The sequence below is a fragment of the Nyctereutes procyonoides genome, unplaced genomic scaffold (assembly GCF_905146905.1).
Source record: "Nyctereutes procyonoides isolate TBG_1078 unplaced genomic scaffold, NYPRO_anot_genome, whole genome shotgun sequence".
In the NCBI taxonomy this organism is placed as follows: domain Eukaryota; kingdom Metazoa; phylum Chordata; class Mammalia; order Carnivora; family Canidae; genus Nyctereutes; species Nyctereutes procyonoides.
In genome coordinates this window covers 105,659,829-105,671,502 of record NW_026575125.1, presented here as the reverse complement: position 1 = coordinate 105,671,502, position 11,674 = coordinate 105,659,829, and the positions used below count along the sequence as shown (strand labels likewise).

Sequence of the window (11,674 nt, the reverse complement as noted above, 5' to 3'; positions counted from 1 at the left end):
TGCCCATGTTCCTCCAAACTCCTGCTTCCAGTTCTTCCTTCTAATCACTCCTATCAATCTGTGACTCTGAATTTTTCCCCTGAATTCCCCAGCACCTGGCCCTGAGTCTTCCTGGGAAGACACTGTGAGCTCAAAACAATTGGCTGAGGTTTGTTCAGTGGATTTGTTTGTTTGTTTTTCTGCAGGTTTATTGCTCAGTGAAAGCCCAGCTATATCACGAAAAATGTGACTGGAATATAAATTGTCCCAATTCAACAGGTTAATCAACATTATTTAGGAGTTATAGCTGTCACCATAATAAAACAATAATCACAAAAATTTTTAATGGTTTTATTTAAGTCAAACAACAATTGTAGGGATCCTGGGTACTGCTTTTTGAACACAAACATACAAAATTAACAAAACAAGTATTTGTGTTTCTAGTCTTAAACACATGAGCTCTACATGTGGAATGCAGATATTTGAAAGAGATTTTCAACAAGGTCAACACAATGCATGAGATAATACATACTGGATTACGAATTAGGCCAGTCTTCACCTCCATCTTCCCACTTATAATCCTAAAGTGGCAAAATGTGAGGGGAGGGCATGGGGGGGGGGTGGAAGCTTTTTTGCTTTTTCATTTCACAAATGATTGCTCAACACAGACTGAAATACACCAAAAGAAGAAAATAGTCTTTTTATACCTAGGGAAGAAGCTACTACTCTTAAAATGATCACTTCAAGGTAACAGACATCCAAATTGATGTGGTTTTCTTTGAAACCTCATCAGTAAATCATTTCTTGCACAGTAGGCTCGGCATTAACCCTGCATTTAGGATAGGTAGTGTTATGGAGGGCTGGCTGCTGCATACCAACGTCAGTATCAAGTTCTTCGTCAGGAATTAGAGTCTGTCCCGGATACCAAGCAGGACAACACTGGCAAAAAAACAAAAAGTGAACTGCAGATAGGTCAAAACAGGCTATATTTACTCTTAGAAAAATGTCTTAAAATGTTACTGGGTATGTTCTTTTAAATGCTAGTTTATATAATAGAACACAATGGAATCTTTTCTGTTTTAACACCATACGTTCAAACGGTCTTTAAGTACGTTGTGTTTTAAGGCAACACATTAGACAGCATACACATCCCGTTAGAGATCCAACATAATAAACTTGCCATCTGGTGTCGGCTCTTTCTACAGTTACCGAAAGCTCCCATTTCTCTCCATTCATCAGTTGAGTCAACAGGTTGAACTGTCATCACATTAAGAATATGCAAAATTGTTTGCTTTGTTGTGTGATTTTTTGTGTGTGTGTGTGATTTTGAAAGAAGGATATTTTCTTTCGTTTTAAGAGATTTTTTTTTTTTTTTTTTGGAGACCGGAGTTTCTTGAATCTTATTCAAAGAAGTTTTGCTCCTGTGTTATTATTAATCCAAGTACTCTGAACCACTGCTCCCTTTTAAAGCTTCCTGCAAATTTTTCAAGGTGTAAACTGCAATGGTTTATGATAAAAACCAAGCCTCAGTGGGAAAAGCAGTGCCCTCCGGAGTCCTCAAAACAAATAAGAGTTCTACCAATTTATCACTCATCCAGTTTTGCAGAAATTCCATTCACATAACCCCTATGCAAATCAACTGGTTTTACCATATCAAATGACCCAAAGGACACCACAGGTATCCAGGGGAGACAGTTCACCAGTGCATCTTTAGCTTGATTTTAATGTCAATTTCAGAGACAATCCTGGCTCTGTAGTTCTTATAGAGACAAACGGCCTAACCATTAGCTAAAGCTTTTTCAAGTAAATGAACTTTTCATTTTTCACACTTTCGGTACCAAGAGATTTAGCCAGGGAAAAGCTCAAAGCTCAGGGTTCAAACTACAGCATGGAAAAATAAAAGTGTAGACCAAGCACCATCTACTTCCTTTGATCTCTCAAAGATGTCAATACTCCATTCCAGTGGGGGGGGGGGGGGGGAGTGGTTGAGCCAGGGAAGGAAACTTCAACCAAAGGGGGAAAAAAGATCTGTTTGGTGGCAATTTCAAAACAAGTTTCCAAACTGCAGAAGGGACTGCAGCCCCTTTGACTTGCAGGAATTACACATAAGAAAAGGACAGAAAATACTACAAGGCATGCTTATTATTTTAATTGCCAGGGGTTTCCAATGCAAAGCACGACAACTTAAATGCATATTCCAAATTCTTGCTCCAAAGCCGTCTTCTTTGTGCACTGAAAAGGAGGAAAGACAACCCCATCAATTGTTCTCTGCAGATAAAGGCACTGTTTTGCAGATTTCCCTCCAGATCTGGGCCAGCTTTGCTAATGACCTGCCCACCCACCTGGGACCCTTCCCAAGGTGGCCCCCCCAGGAACTGCCCCACACCTTCAGGTGCCCAAATGCTCAACAGTGGGCAGCCCCGAGAAGGCTGCCTTTTCGTTTGGCTGCGGGCCTCCACCAAAACTCAAACCTGAAATTCTTGCCGCTCATTTTCTTATTGGAAGCAGGGGTCAACAGCTACACCTTTTTATCCTACTTTTTTGGGTTTTTTTTTTTTTTTGGTCCTCACGAGAAACACATCTGAAGGTGAATCTACAACCTTTTTCCGCAGAAAAAAACACGAGCTCGAGATCCCAGAGCTACCAGGGGTTCTTTCACCCGCCAGCATTTCGACAGTTAAGCAAAAGCTGAATGCAAGTTTTCGGGACTGTGACCCGTTTTCCCCTTCCCTTAGCGTAGGATCACCAGCTGCTGCAGCATACAAAAGCTGCGACAGTGCCATTTTTCAAAGGACCACGTTTAAATGAGATATGCAGAGAACGGGGCCCGAGCAACGTGTAAGGCTCAAACTCGCAACGGCCCGTCTCGAGCGCGAGAAACCAGGCCTTTGTACATGGAAATAGTACCTGCGTGTTCCCCTCTCGGGCCCTGCCATTGTCCTGCAGGAGAAAAGTGTCCGCTCATTGGCATTTTTAGGGGCTCGGACTTGCTGTGCACTCCCGACCCGGCACGAGAACGCAAAATGGCATACCCCACCCGGAGGGCCGCAGCAGAGGTTTTCAGTCGGGACAGGAGGGTGGGGCGGCCTCCAGCGGGCTTCAAGTCCAAGTCCCCTGGGAGCCCCAACCCCCAGAAGGCTCGCCAACTTCCCACGCCCAGAATGCCCTGGAAGAAGTTCTCCGCTTCCGTTTTTTTTTTTTTTTTTCTCACAATTTCGCGTTCGGCCGCCACGACCTACATTCTCCCGCGAGGCGCTCGGAGCCGAGGAATAACGAGGGAGTTTAAAGCGCACAACAGTTCGGCAGCCCGCAGTCAGCGCTTTGCTGCGCTCAGCGGGGGTTCGCATCCGGCCGCCATGTTCACCACTCGAGAGCCGCCCCAAAACCACCCCCCTTCCCCACACCCCTCTCCTCGCCTTCCCTCCCTCCCCTCCCCGCTCCGCCGAGGCCGCGACGCAGCAAAGCCGCTTTCAACTCTCCCCACCACCCCCTGGCAGCGAGAGCGGCTCGACGGCTGCGGGGTATGCGCCTGCGCGGCAGTGGGGGCGAAGGGGGGGCGCGGCGGGCTTGAAAAGGCCGGAGCGACGGGGAGCGGGGGAGGGGTTGGGGCCCGGGCCGAGCCTACTCTTTCCTCGCAGCGGGTCCCCGCTCCGGCCCCGGCCCGGCTCTCGCACGTGCGCGCTAAAAACCCACTTCAAAGTACGCTCCCGGTGCGGGGGCGGCCCCCTCCGGGCCGGCCTCCGGCCCCTAGCACCCCCACACGGGCCGCCAACCAGACCCCGGGCTTCACTCCCCTCCAGCCCCCAGGCCCCGCGTAAAGACCGGGAGGGCCGAGCCGGAGGACACCCGCTTAGGAGCCCCGGCAATTCGGGAGCGTCCTTCGGGCGTCCGAAAGCCTCCCTCCCTCCCTTGCTCCCGCTCCCCCCCCCGCCCCCACCGCCAGGAGAAAATGAATGGAACACAAAGTTTGCGGCCAGCGCTACACTGTGGCCTTCGGAGCTCACCATTGTTTGGGCTCGTATTGACCCCAGGTCCGGATTAGGCAGCGGCTGATTCCTGCTTTACAGCCCCGCCGGCCTAATGAGGCCTGGAGGCGATGGGGCGCGAAGCGTCCGCGGAACCCCGGCGACCGCCGGCTTACGGCCGCCAAGGGCCCTGTAGGTGGAGGTCAAAGGGTCAGCGGGCCGAGACCGCGAGAGAACTGACCCTAGGAAACGATGTCCCCTCCTCCCACCCGCCCCCTACCCCCTTGGCCCGAGCTTGGACCAGGACTTGCAAGAGCTTGCTGTGTTCACGGGGACCCTGGGCGCCCCGACGAGGGGCCCGAGGAGCGCCGAGCGGGAGCCCTGACTTCCGAAACGCCTGGCCCGGTCCCCGGGGCAAAACCTCGAGGGTCAGACCGCCAGAGAAAAGCAGCCTAGCTGCCAGGCAGAGAACTCGCCCCTCAGGGCCTGGGCACGCCGGTGGCTTTTCTTCCACAAACTTAAGTGGCAAGGGGCCCTTCAACTTTTCTCCTGTTTGGGGGGAGGGCGGGCTTATAGGGGGAGGAGAAGGTGCCAGGGGGCTCAGAGGCCAGGGGACGGCGGGCGGCGAGGAGGGGGGAGGGGCGAGGAGGTCCTGAGCACAACTTTACTGGGAGGCTTTGTGACCGGAGGCGGTCCCTGCTCGCTCTCCAACCTTCGCAGTAGCTGAGACCGACTGCCCAGCTTAGCCTGGACCCTGATCTTTAACCTTCCCAACTGGATGAAGGCCAGACTTCTGTCTGCTGGGAAATAGACACCTCCCCTTTCCCCACCCAACAGTGGAAATCTTAAACTAAGCCACCCATTTTGGAAAAGATAATGGACTTTTAACAAAGGTCTTACCAGGTGCAAGAAGGAAAATAACAGGTAGATCACTAAAAGCCCAGTTGACATTCATGGTTTCCAGCTGATCCGTCTTTAGGGTTGCAAGGTTTTTTGTTTGGGGTGGGAGTGGGGGACTTATTCTTTAAGGTATTTACTGGAAATTCAAGAATATGAACGTGGACTTCCAGAATCAGATGATAGGAAGAAATCTGTTAAAAGTTTTGTACTCAAATAAACTTCTTTGCCAATAAATGACAGGGCAGAGGACAGACTATTTGAGAAACGTGATCCTACACCATAATGAGAGGAAATCATGTAGAGGGGCAAAGTTTTACTTTATCTTAATATTGCTTATTCTCATTGTTAATTGCTATCTTGCCCTCTCAGGACACAATGCTTTACTGTAAAATTTTATGGTACAATAATACCAAGCCCGCTAAGGAAAAATCAAACTCTTTATGTCTCCTAAAGAGAAATTTAATATATTTACTGGCGGGGAGGAGAAGCAAGTTTCTGAGAGAATCTTGCACAACCAACCCACCAGTCAACTCCCATTTAAGACAAGGTTAAGTTGGGGGTGGAGAGGAAATTCATGGAGAAAACAGTAAACTGTATAAGTTCCAATGCACATTTCAGAAGAAAAGCACTATTTAGACTTCAGTTGGAAGACATTTAGCGTCAATATTATGAATATACACTTTCTGAAAACCTGCTGAGCATTTAAACCGGTCTCTGGCTTGAAGTGAAGGAAAAATACTGAATAGGAATTTGGTCCAGCACCCTCAATGTCAAGGTCAAGATTGAAATGTCTGGGGGTAGCAGTGGTGTACTGACCAGGTTACCTGCTCTTCACTTGTCAAGTCATCCCAATCTCTCTGTTCATGGCATTCAGGCCCTTGCCTTGTCTATTGGTGGAGGAAAAGTATATAAAAAAAAACAACCGTTCTCCACAAACAAAAAAATTGCATCCAAAGCAATTTGCAATTAGAAACTGTCAGTAATTGTTCACAAAGATCAGTAGATGACTTAAAATAGACTGCTTCACCTGTATCCAGGAAATCAAAGTTTCTTTTAATTATCAGGAGTTCTCTGAGCATTTCAATTTAAGGTTGATTTATTTGAACATGAAAAAAAATGGGCACTAAATACAAAAATGTTATAAATAAGATGTGCCAAGACTTTATTTCTTCAAAAGAACAATAAACAAAATTCTCCAATTTAAAATGATTATGTATAATACCAAATTGACTGCCACCAAAAAACCTAGAGCACTGCCCCTTCAAAAGAAGGAGGTACTTAAGCCTATTCATTACACTTCTAAATTCTTTACAATTCCTTATCTCCACCATTCTATTTGCTGATTTGCAAGCTGGTTATTCATGCAGAGATTGGGCCCTCAATATTAAACAGTACCCTAAATTAGTTTAAAAAAAAGGTCTCTCAATACTCTACCCAGTCCAACCCCCCAAAATAGTAATCAGGTTTTTTTTTTCATATAACTGTAAAAGAACTGTCCAAATGAGTTGCTTCACTGAAGATTAAATGGATTGTTAATATTTTATCACAAAGCAAACAACCATTTTTCATTGTTATTGATTTTAATGGAAACAATGCTCTTAACATCTGTGCCTACAAACCATGAACTTTAAAAATACATATTTTGCAAATGTTTTTCTTTCCATATCATTTCAGAACCGCTGCAGTTATTACACCGCTATAAAAATGTTATGAATAACTGTGATAATTATGAATTGAACTATATACAGCAAAACAAATCAGCCTTTGCCTTCCAAAATTGTAAATGGACTATGGTTCTTTTAAGAAGCACTTTAACCATAAGCACGGCTCGACTGGCCTTACTCATCACCACTGTTTCAGACATACGCTTACTTTTGAAAATATATAGATAGCTAGATAGATTTGATAGGCAGATTAGGTAAGTCATAGATACAAACATATATATGTATATGGGTGATCTCTCGGTAGAATACACAGACATGCATCCTGCTGCAATGTTCATTTTTATGTAAGGTAATAGAAAAAACTAAAGGACATAAGACTCATTAGGTTACCTTATGTTTATATATGTAGGGCAGGGATGATTAAATCCAGCTTCTCAGTCTTTGAAATACAAGATTGAGATGTCATGGCCACTAACTGAACTGATCAGTAATATTTGATTTGCATGCCGAAAATCCAGGACAAACATTTAAACTCGCAGTTAAACAACCATCTGAGCTACAGATAAAGAAAGGAAGGTCTCCCCAGATGGAAACTGACACTGTAAGGAGTCTACACTGCAATAGAAAAATAATTTAACAATTAAAAAAGGGATCTGAGTGAGTTATAAATACCAACAAACAAGATTTCATTTGCTTACGTCTCCTCTTTGTAGAAGGAGGCTGTTACAAAACAAGAGAAAGGAGTCAGTGGTTCAAAAACTGTAAATTGTGTTCTTCTTTCAAAACAATAAAATTTAATGCTAAAGCAGTTATAATCAAAAGCTGTACAGCATTTGTTAGAAAACATTTTTTCCATAAATATTGTTCAGTTCCCGGCACTTGTAGCAATAATTAAATTACAAACGATAAATATGGCATCAATGGATATGTATTTACAAAAAAAAAAGTTATTACAAAAGGCAACTGTATACTAAACGTCACAATTTGTGTAGAGTAACATCACATCCTCAGCCTGAAAAAATACTGAACAACAGTTTCGACCCCATTAGACAAAAATACATTCACAAGTGTAATGCTTTGAGGCAAAGTTCAAGACATAACAGGACTTTGGCACGGTTTAAGACTGTGAGAGTTTAAACAATCACCACTAAAGGCGAAGAATTTCCATCAGTTTAACATCACCACCACCAACAAGCCTTCTATAACTTCCTCTCAAGAAACAGGACAAGTGTTAAAATGAGCTGAAGGAGTTTAGGAATGGGGTGTGCAGAGAGCAAGAGAAAAGGGAGGAAAAAGCAGTGAAAAGATTTTTTTGAAAATCCTTCAAATGCCAAAACATATTTTCTAATCCTGAGAAAAGGGCATGGCTACTTTTGGATCTTGCCCCAAAACCTTCCTGGACAATTGCAATTACCATGATGTAACCCTATATATAGCCTCTTGCCTTAAAAAAAAAACTCCATTTCCATCTGATTGGTCTCAGTTTCCTTTTAAAAATGCATTTGGTCCATTCTATAGTTAACAGGGTTTGTGTTTGTGTTTGTCCTCAGACGTACCATTCGTTAAAATTGGGAGGAAGTCCAGGGTTGTGGCTGGTGCTAGTTTGAACTGCAGAAGGGGTTTTAGTGGTATCTTTACTGTTTGCAGAAGCTATAGCGGGTGGAGTGGAAGATTCATAGCCTGAACTGGCAGCAGGGGAGGAATCTGACCCTTGAGATTCATGAACCTAAAATTAACATGTATATATTATAATGAATATAATTCCAACTGGCATTTTGCAAGCAAAAACAAGAGCAGAATTCAAGCACTGTAAGAGCAAGACCGCCCAGTGACCCACTTAAACGAGAAATGCTGCTGATTTGGGGGTTTTTTGTTTTTAATTTCCATATTACCGATGTCTAGAAAACCCGGAGATGGTCGCCAACGAAAACAGTTTCAGCCCTAAGACTGGCATTAGGGAAAAGGAATACACAGCACTCTGTCTTATTCGTGCCCTTTTTCCGCGGATGGAGTGGGATAAGCACTTAGTCTTGGGGGGGGGGTGCTATAAAATAACTCCCTCGCCCGCCCAGGTTTCACCAAGACCGCTTTGGTTTGGGAAAGCAGGTACGGAGAGAGGTGGCAAAGGCGCCCTCGCTCTGCGAGGTCTCAGACAAATGCGTGGGAAATCAGACCACGCTCCTCGGCCCTATTGTTTGATCGGCAGCCGAAGAGCTAATGAACCATCCACCCCTGGGTTCGGCGCCGGCACTCTTGGGTTCCCACCGCGGGCTGTGCCGGGAAGAGGCGACCACCGCAACCTGAAGCCCAGGCGAGCTCGGTTAGAGCTTCCCAGTAAACAACCAATTGTTCCCTCTGCTCCCTCCTCCTCCCCACTGTGCTCTCCCCACGGTGCTCTCCCCCACCCCCCTTCGGGTCCCCAAAATGGGTTCAAGGTGTCACCGCTGGAGCAAATCGGGTTTAACGTGGAGGATACAGGGTTGGCAGCGCGGGCGCTTCCGTTCCGCGGCCCGCTGTCGGGCCGAGTGTTTATAAACCGCCGACCGCTAATAAAGAGGTAATTACCTTCATGTGCTTGCGCAGGGAGCTCGGGTGCGTGTAGGACTTGTCGCACACTTTGCAGATATAGGGCTTGTCCGAGGTGTGCACATGCATGTGCTTCTTGCGGTCGCTGCTGTTGGCAAAGCGTCTGTCGCAACCTTCGAATTCACATTTGAAAGGTTTCTCACCTGCAAGAGGCAAAAACACAACGGGGGAAAATAAGGTCAGGTCCCGGAGCTTCCTAGGGCCCAGCAGCAGGAGACGGAGCGGCCGGCGGTCTGGCCAGAGAGGGAGCGCCGACTGGGGGCGGCTGTGGCATCTTGTTTCCCTGGAGAAAGATGGAGAGCGCTGGTGGAGCCCGCTGGGCTGGGAAGTGGTGGTCGGGGCGGGGGTGGGGCAGGGCCGGCCCAGAACCTGCGCAGCCCTTTGTTCTCGCGCAGGATGGGGAAGCATCAGGCTCCTCCAAACTTTCCCCTAACTTGTGCTTCCATCCCACCCGGCCCGGGGCTCCCAACGCGTGGCCACGCTCGGCCGCTACCTCGGCGACGTAACCCAGCCCGGGCGGGACAATGGCCCGGGGACGGGGCGATCCCGTTCTGTTCCTTCCTTTGTACCTTTTAATTCTCCTCTTTCAAATGCAGCGGTTTTGCTAAACCCAGTATCAAAAAGCATGGGTCGTCGTACTTAACGTTCGAAAAGAGAAACAGTTTTACAAGATGTTCTGAACAAGCCACGAAACGGAGGTGCCTTTTCTACTTTAGCTTTCCTCCCCAAGGACTGAATGGAACCTGGAACTCCAAATAAAAATAGTTTGACAAAAGTATCAGTCATTTAATTAGGAGATGTGCCAATCAAGGGTAAAAAAGAGCGGAAGTAACCGAAAGTTAGTTTTCATTAGCATTTGTATGGTCGCCTTCCCCGAATGTGTGCCGAGAGCTAAGTCGCTTGTAAGCAATCCGCTCTCGTCACATTCGGAGTCCCTTCCTAGTAACCCAGAAAGAGAGACAAAAAGAGGCGGCGCCAGTTTGCTCCTGGGCGCGAGAAGGTTCCAATTAGTTCCTGAGACCGCGGAGCCTTCGGCCCGGGAAGTTAGAACTGGGCGAAAGCGCCGCGGGGCGGGGAGGACGAGAGGTGGAGGGACTGTGACAGCGCTTCTTTCCCGAACGGCCCCGGCGGGGCGCCGCCCCTCTCTTTGGTCGCCACCCCTCTCCCGCGCGCTGCAAGTCGGCTCCGTGGCGCGGTGCCACGGTGAATCCCGCACCCGCCTGCCTTCCCCCTTACCTGTGTGGGTCCTCTTGTGGATCTTGAGGTTCTCGGAGCGGGCAAAGATCTTTCCGCAGCCCGGGAAGGGGCAGGGGAAGGGTTTCTCGCCCGTGTGCACTCGAATGTGGTTGACCAGTTTGTACTTCGCCTTGAAGGACTTGCCCTCGCGAGGGCATTCCTCCCAGTAGCAGACGTGGTTGTTCTGCTCCGGGCCCCCCACATGCTCCATGGTGACATGTGTCACCAGCTCGTGCATGGTGCTGAAGGTCCGGTCGCAGCTCTTCTTGGGCCGGCTCAGCTGAGCCTCGTCGATCCACTTGCACGACAGCTCCTGTTTGATGGGCTGACGCATATAACGGAAGAAGGCGCCGGGCCCGTGGTGCGCCGCCACGTTCACGCCCATGTTCATGTTCATGGGGCTGTAGTTAGGGAACTGCGCGCCGGCCGTGTAGGGGTCCGTGCGCGGGCTGGCCACGGGGCGGTACGGGTCGGCGCGGCCGAACAGCTCCCCGCGCAGCCCCAGGTGGACCTGGTTGTTGTCCACGTGCCCTGTGGGCGACGGGTGCCCGGCGCCCTGCTCATGCAGCCCAGGGAAGAGCAGGTAGCCAGGGGGCTCGGGAATGCCAGCCGGAGCGTGCAGGCTGCTCGCCGAGCCGGCGAAGAGCCCGTGTTGCCCGCCACCCGAGGCCGCCTCGCCGAGCCCGGAGCCGCGCTGGCGGAACAGAAAGTCGCGCGTGGAGTTGAAGGCGGCGGAGGCGGCACCGCCGTAGCTGGGCACCTGGGCGGCGTGGTGATGGTGGTGATGGTGGTGGTGATGATGGCCCAGGGCGTTGGCGTAACCCGAGCCCTGCGGCGTGAACGCAGAGCTCTGGCCCGAAGACAGATCGTGAGCCGCGGCGGGGCTCAGCTTGAAGGCAGCAGCGGCGGCGGCGGCGGCAGCGTGGGGCGAGTCCCCGAAGGGATTCAGCCCCATGCCCGCCGGCTCGCGGTTGGGCATCTCGTGGTGGCGCGGCGCGCCGAAGCTGCCCACTCCCAGCCCGGGGAACTGCGGGCCTCCGTCCAGGAGCATCGTCATGGGTGGGGCGTTCTCGGCACAGGCGACACCGCTGAATTGAGCGAGGGTGCGGGCGAAGGAGATCTCCGAAGTGCTGTAGTCGGCGAGGGGTGGCGGCCGTTGGACACTGCCGGGAGACCCCCAAGGCGGTACCAGGGGCTGCAACTTTCCGTCGCTCTGAGAGTCTCCTGCAGAGGGAAGAGGGAGGAGGGGAAGTAGTAGAGCAGGAGGGGGGGAGGAGGGGGGAAGAAGGAGCGGGGAGAAGGGAGGAGAAAAGACTCTGGGACTAGATCTGGTTTAACAAACTA

At 49.3% G+C, this 11,674-nt stretch overlaps 1 protein-coding gene across 2 annotated transcripts; it reads right to left on the bottom strand.

Annotated features, from left to right (window-relative positions):
• Window positions 1-654: 654 nt before the first annotated feature.
• Window positions 655-11,387, bottom strand: ZIC3 (Zic family member 3). 2 transcript variants are annotated; one of them, XM_055338686.1, is made up of 3 exons: window positions 10,331-11,387; window positions 9,074-9,237; window positions 655-918 (listed from the first exon to the last, which is right to left on the bottom strand). In XM_055338686.1, the coding sequence occupies exons 1-3, from the start codon at window positions 11,385-11,387 to the stop codon at window positions 769-771; spliced, it is 1,371 nt and encodes a 456-aa protein (XP_055194661.1). In that variant the 3' UTR covers window positions 655-768. The 2 variants fall into 2 exon arrangements, with proteins under 2 accessions (XP_055194661.1, XP_055194660.1); XM_055338685.1 differs by lacking the exon at window positions 655-918 and adding an exon at window positions 8,055-8,234.
• Window positions 11,388-11,674: the final 287 nt, after the last annotated feature.

Coding starts and splice junctions, on each gene's coding strand:
- ZIC3 (XM_055338685.1), bottom strand. CDS start 11,387: ATGACGATGCTCCTGGACGGAGGCCCGCAGTTCCCCGGGCTGGGAGTG. Junction 9,238..10,330: donor CCACAAGAGGACCCACACAG/GTAAGGGGGAAG, acceptor TGCCTCTTGCAG/GTGAGAAACCTTTCAAATGT. Junction 8,235..9,073: donor CCCTGCGCAAGCACATGAAG/GTAATTACCTCT, acceptor TGTTAATTTTAG/GTTCATGAATCTCAAGGGTC.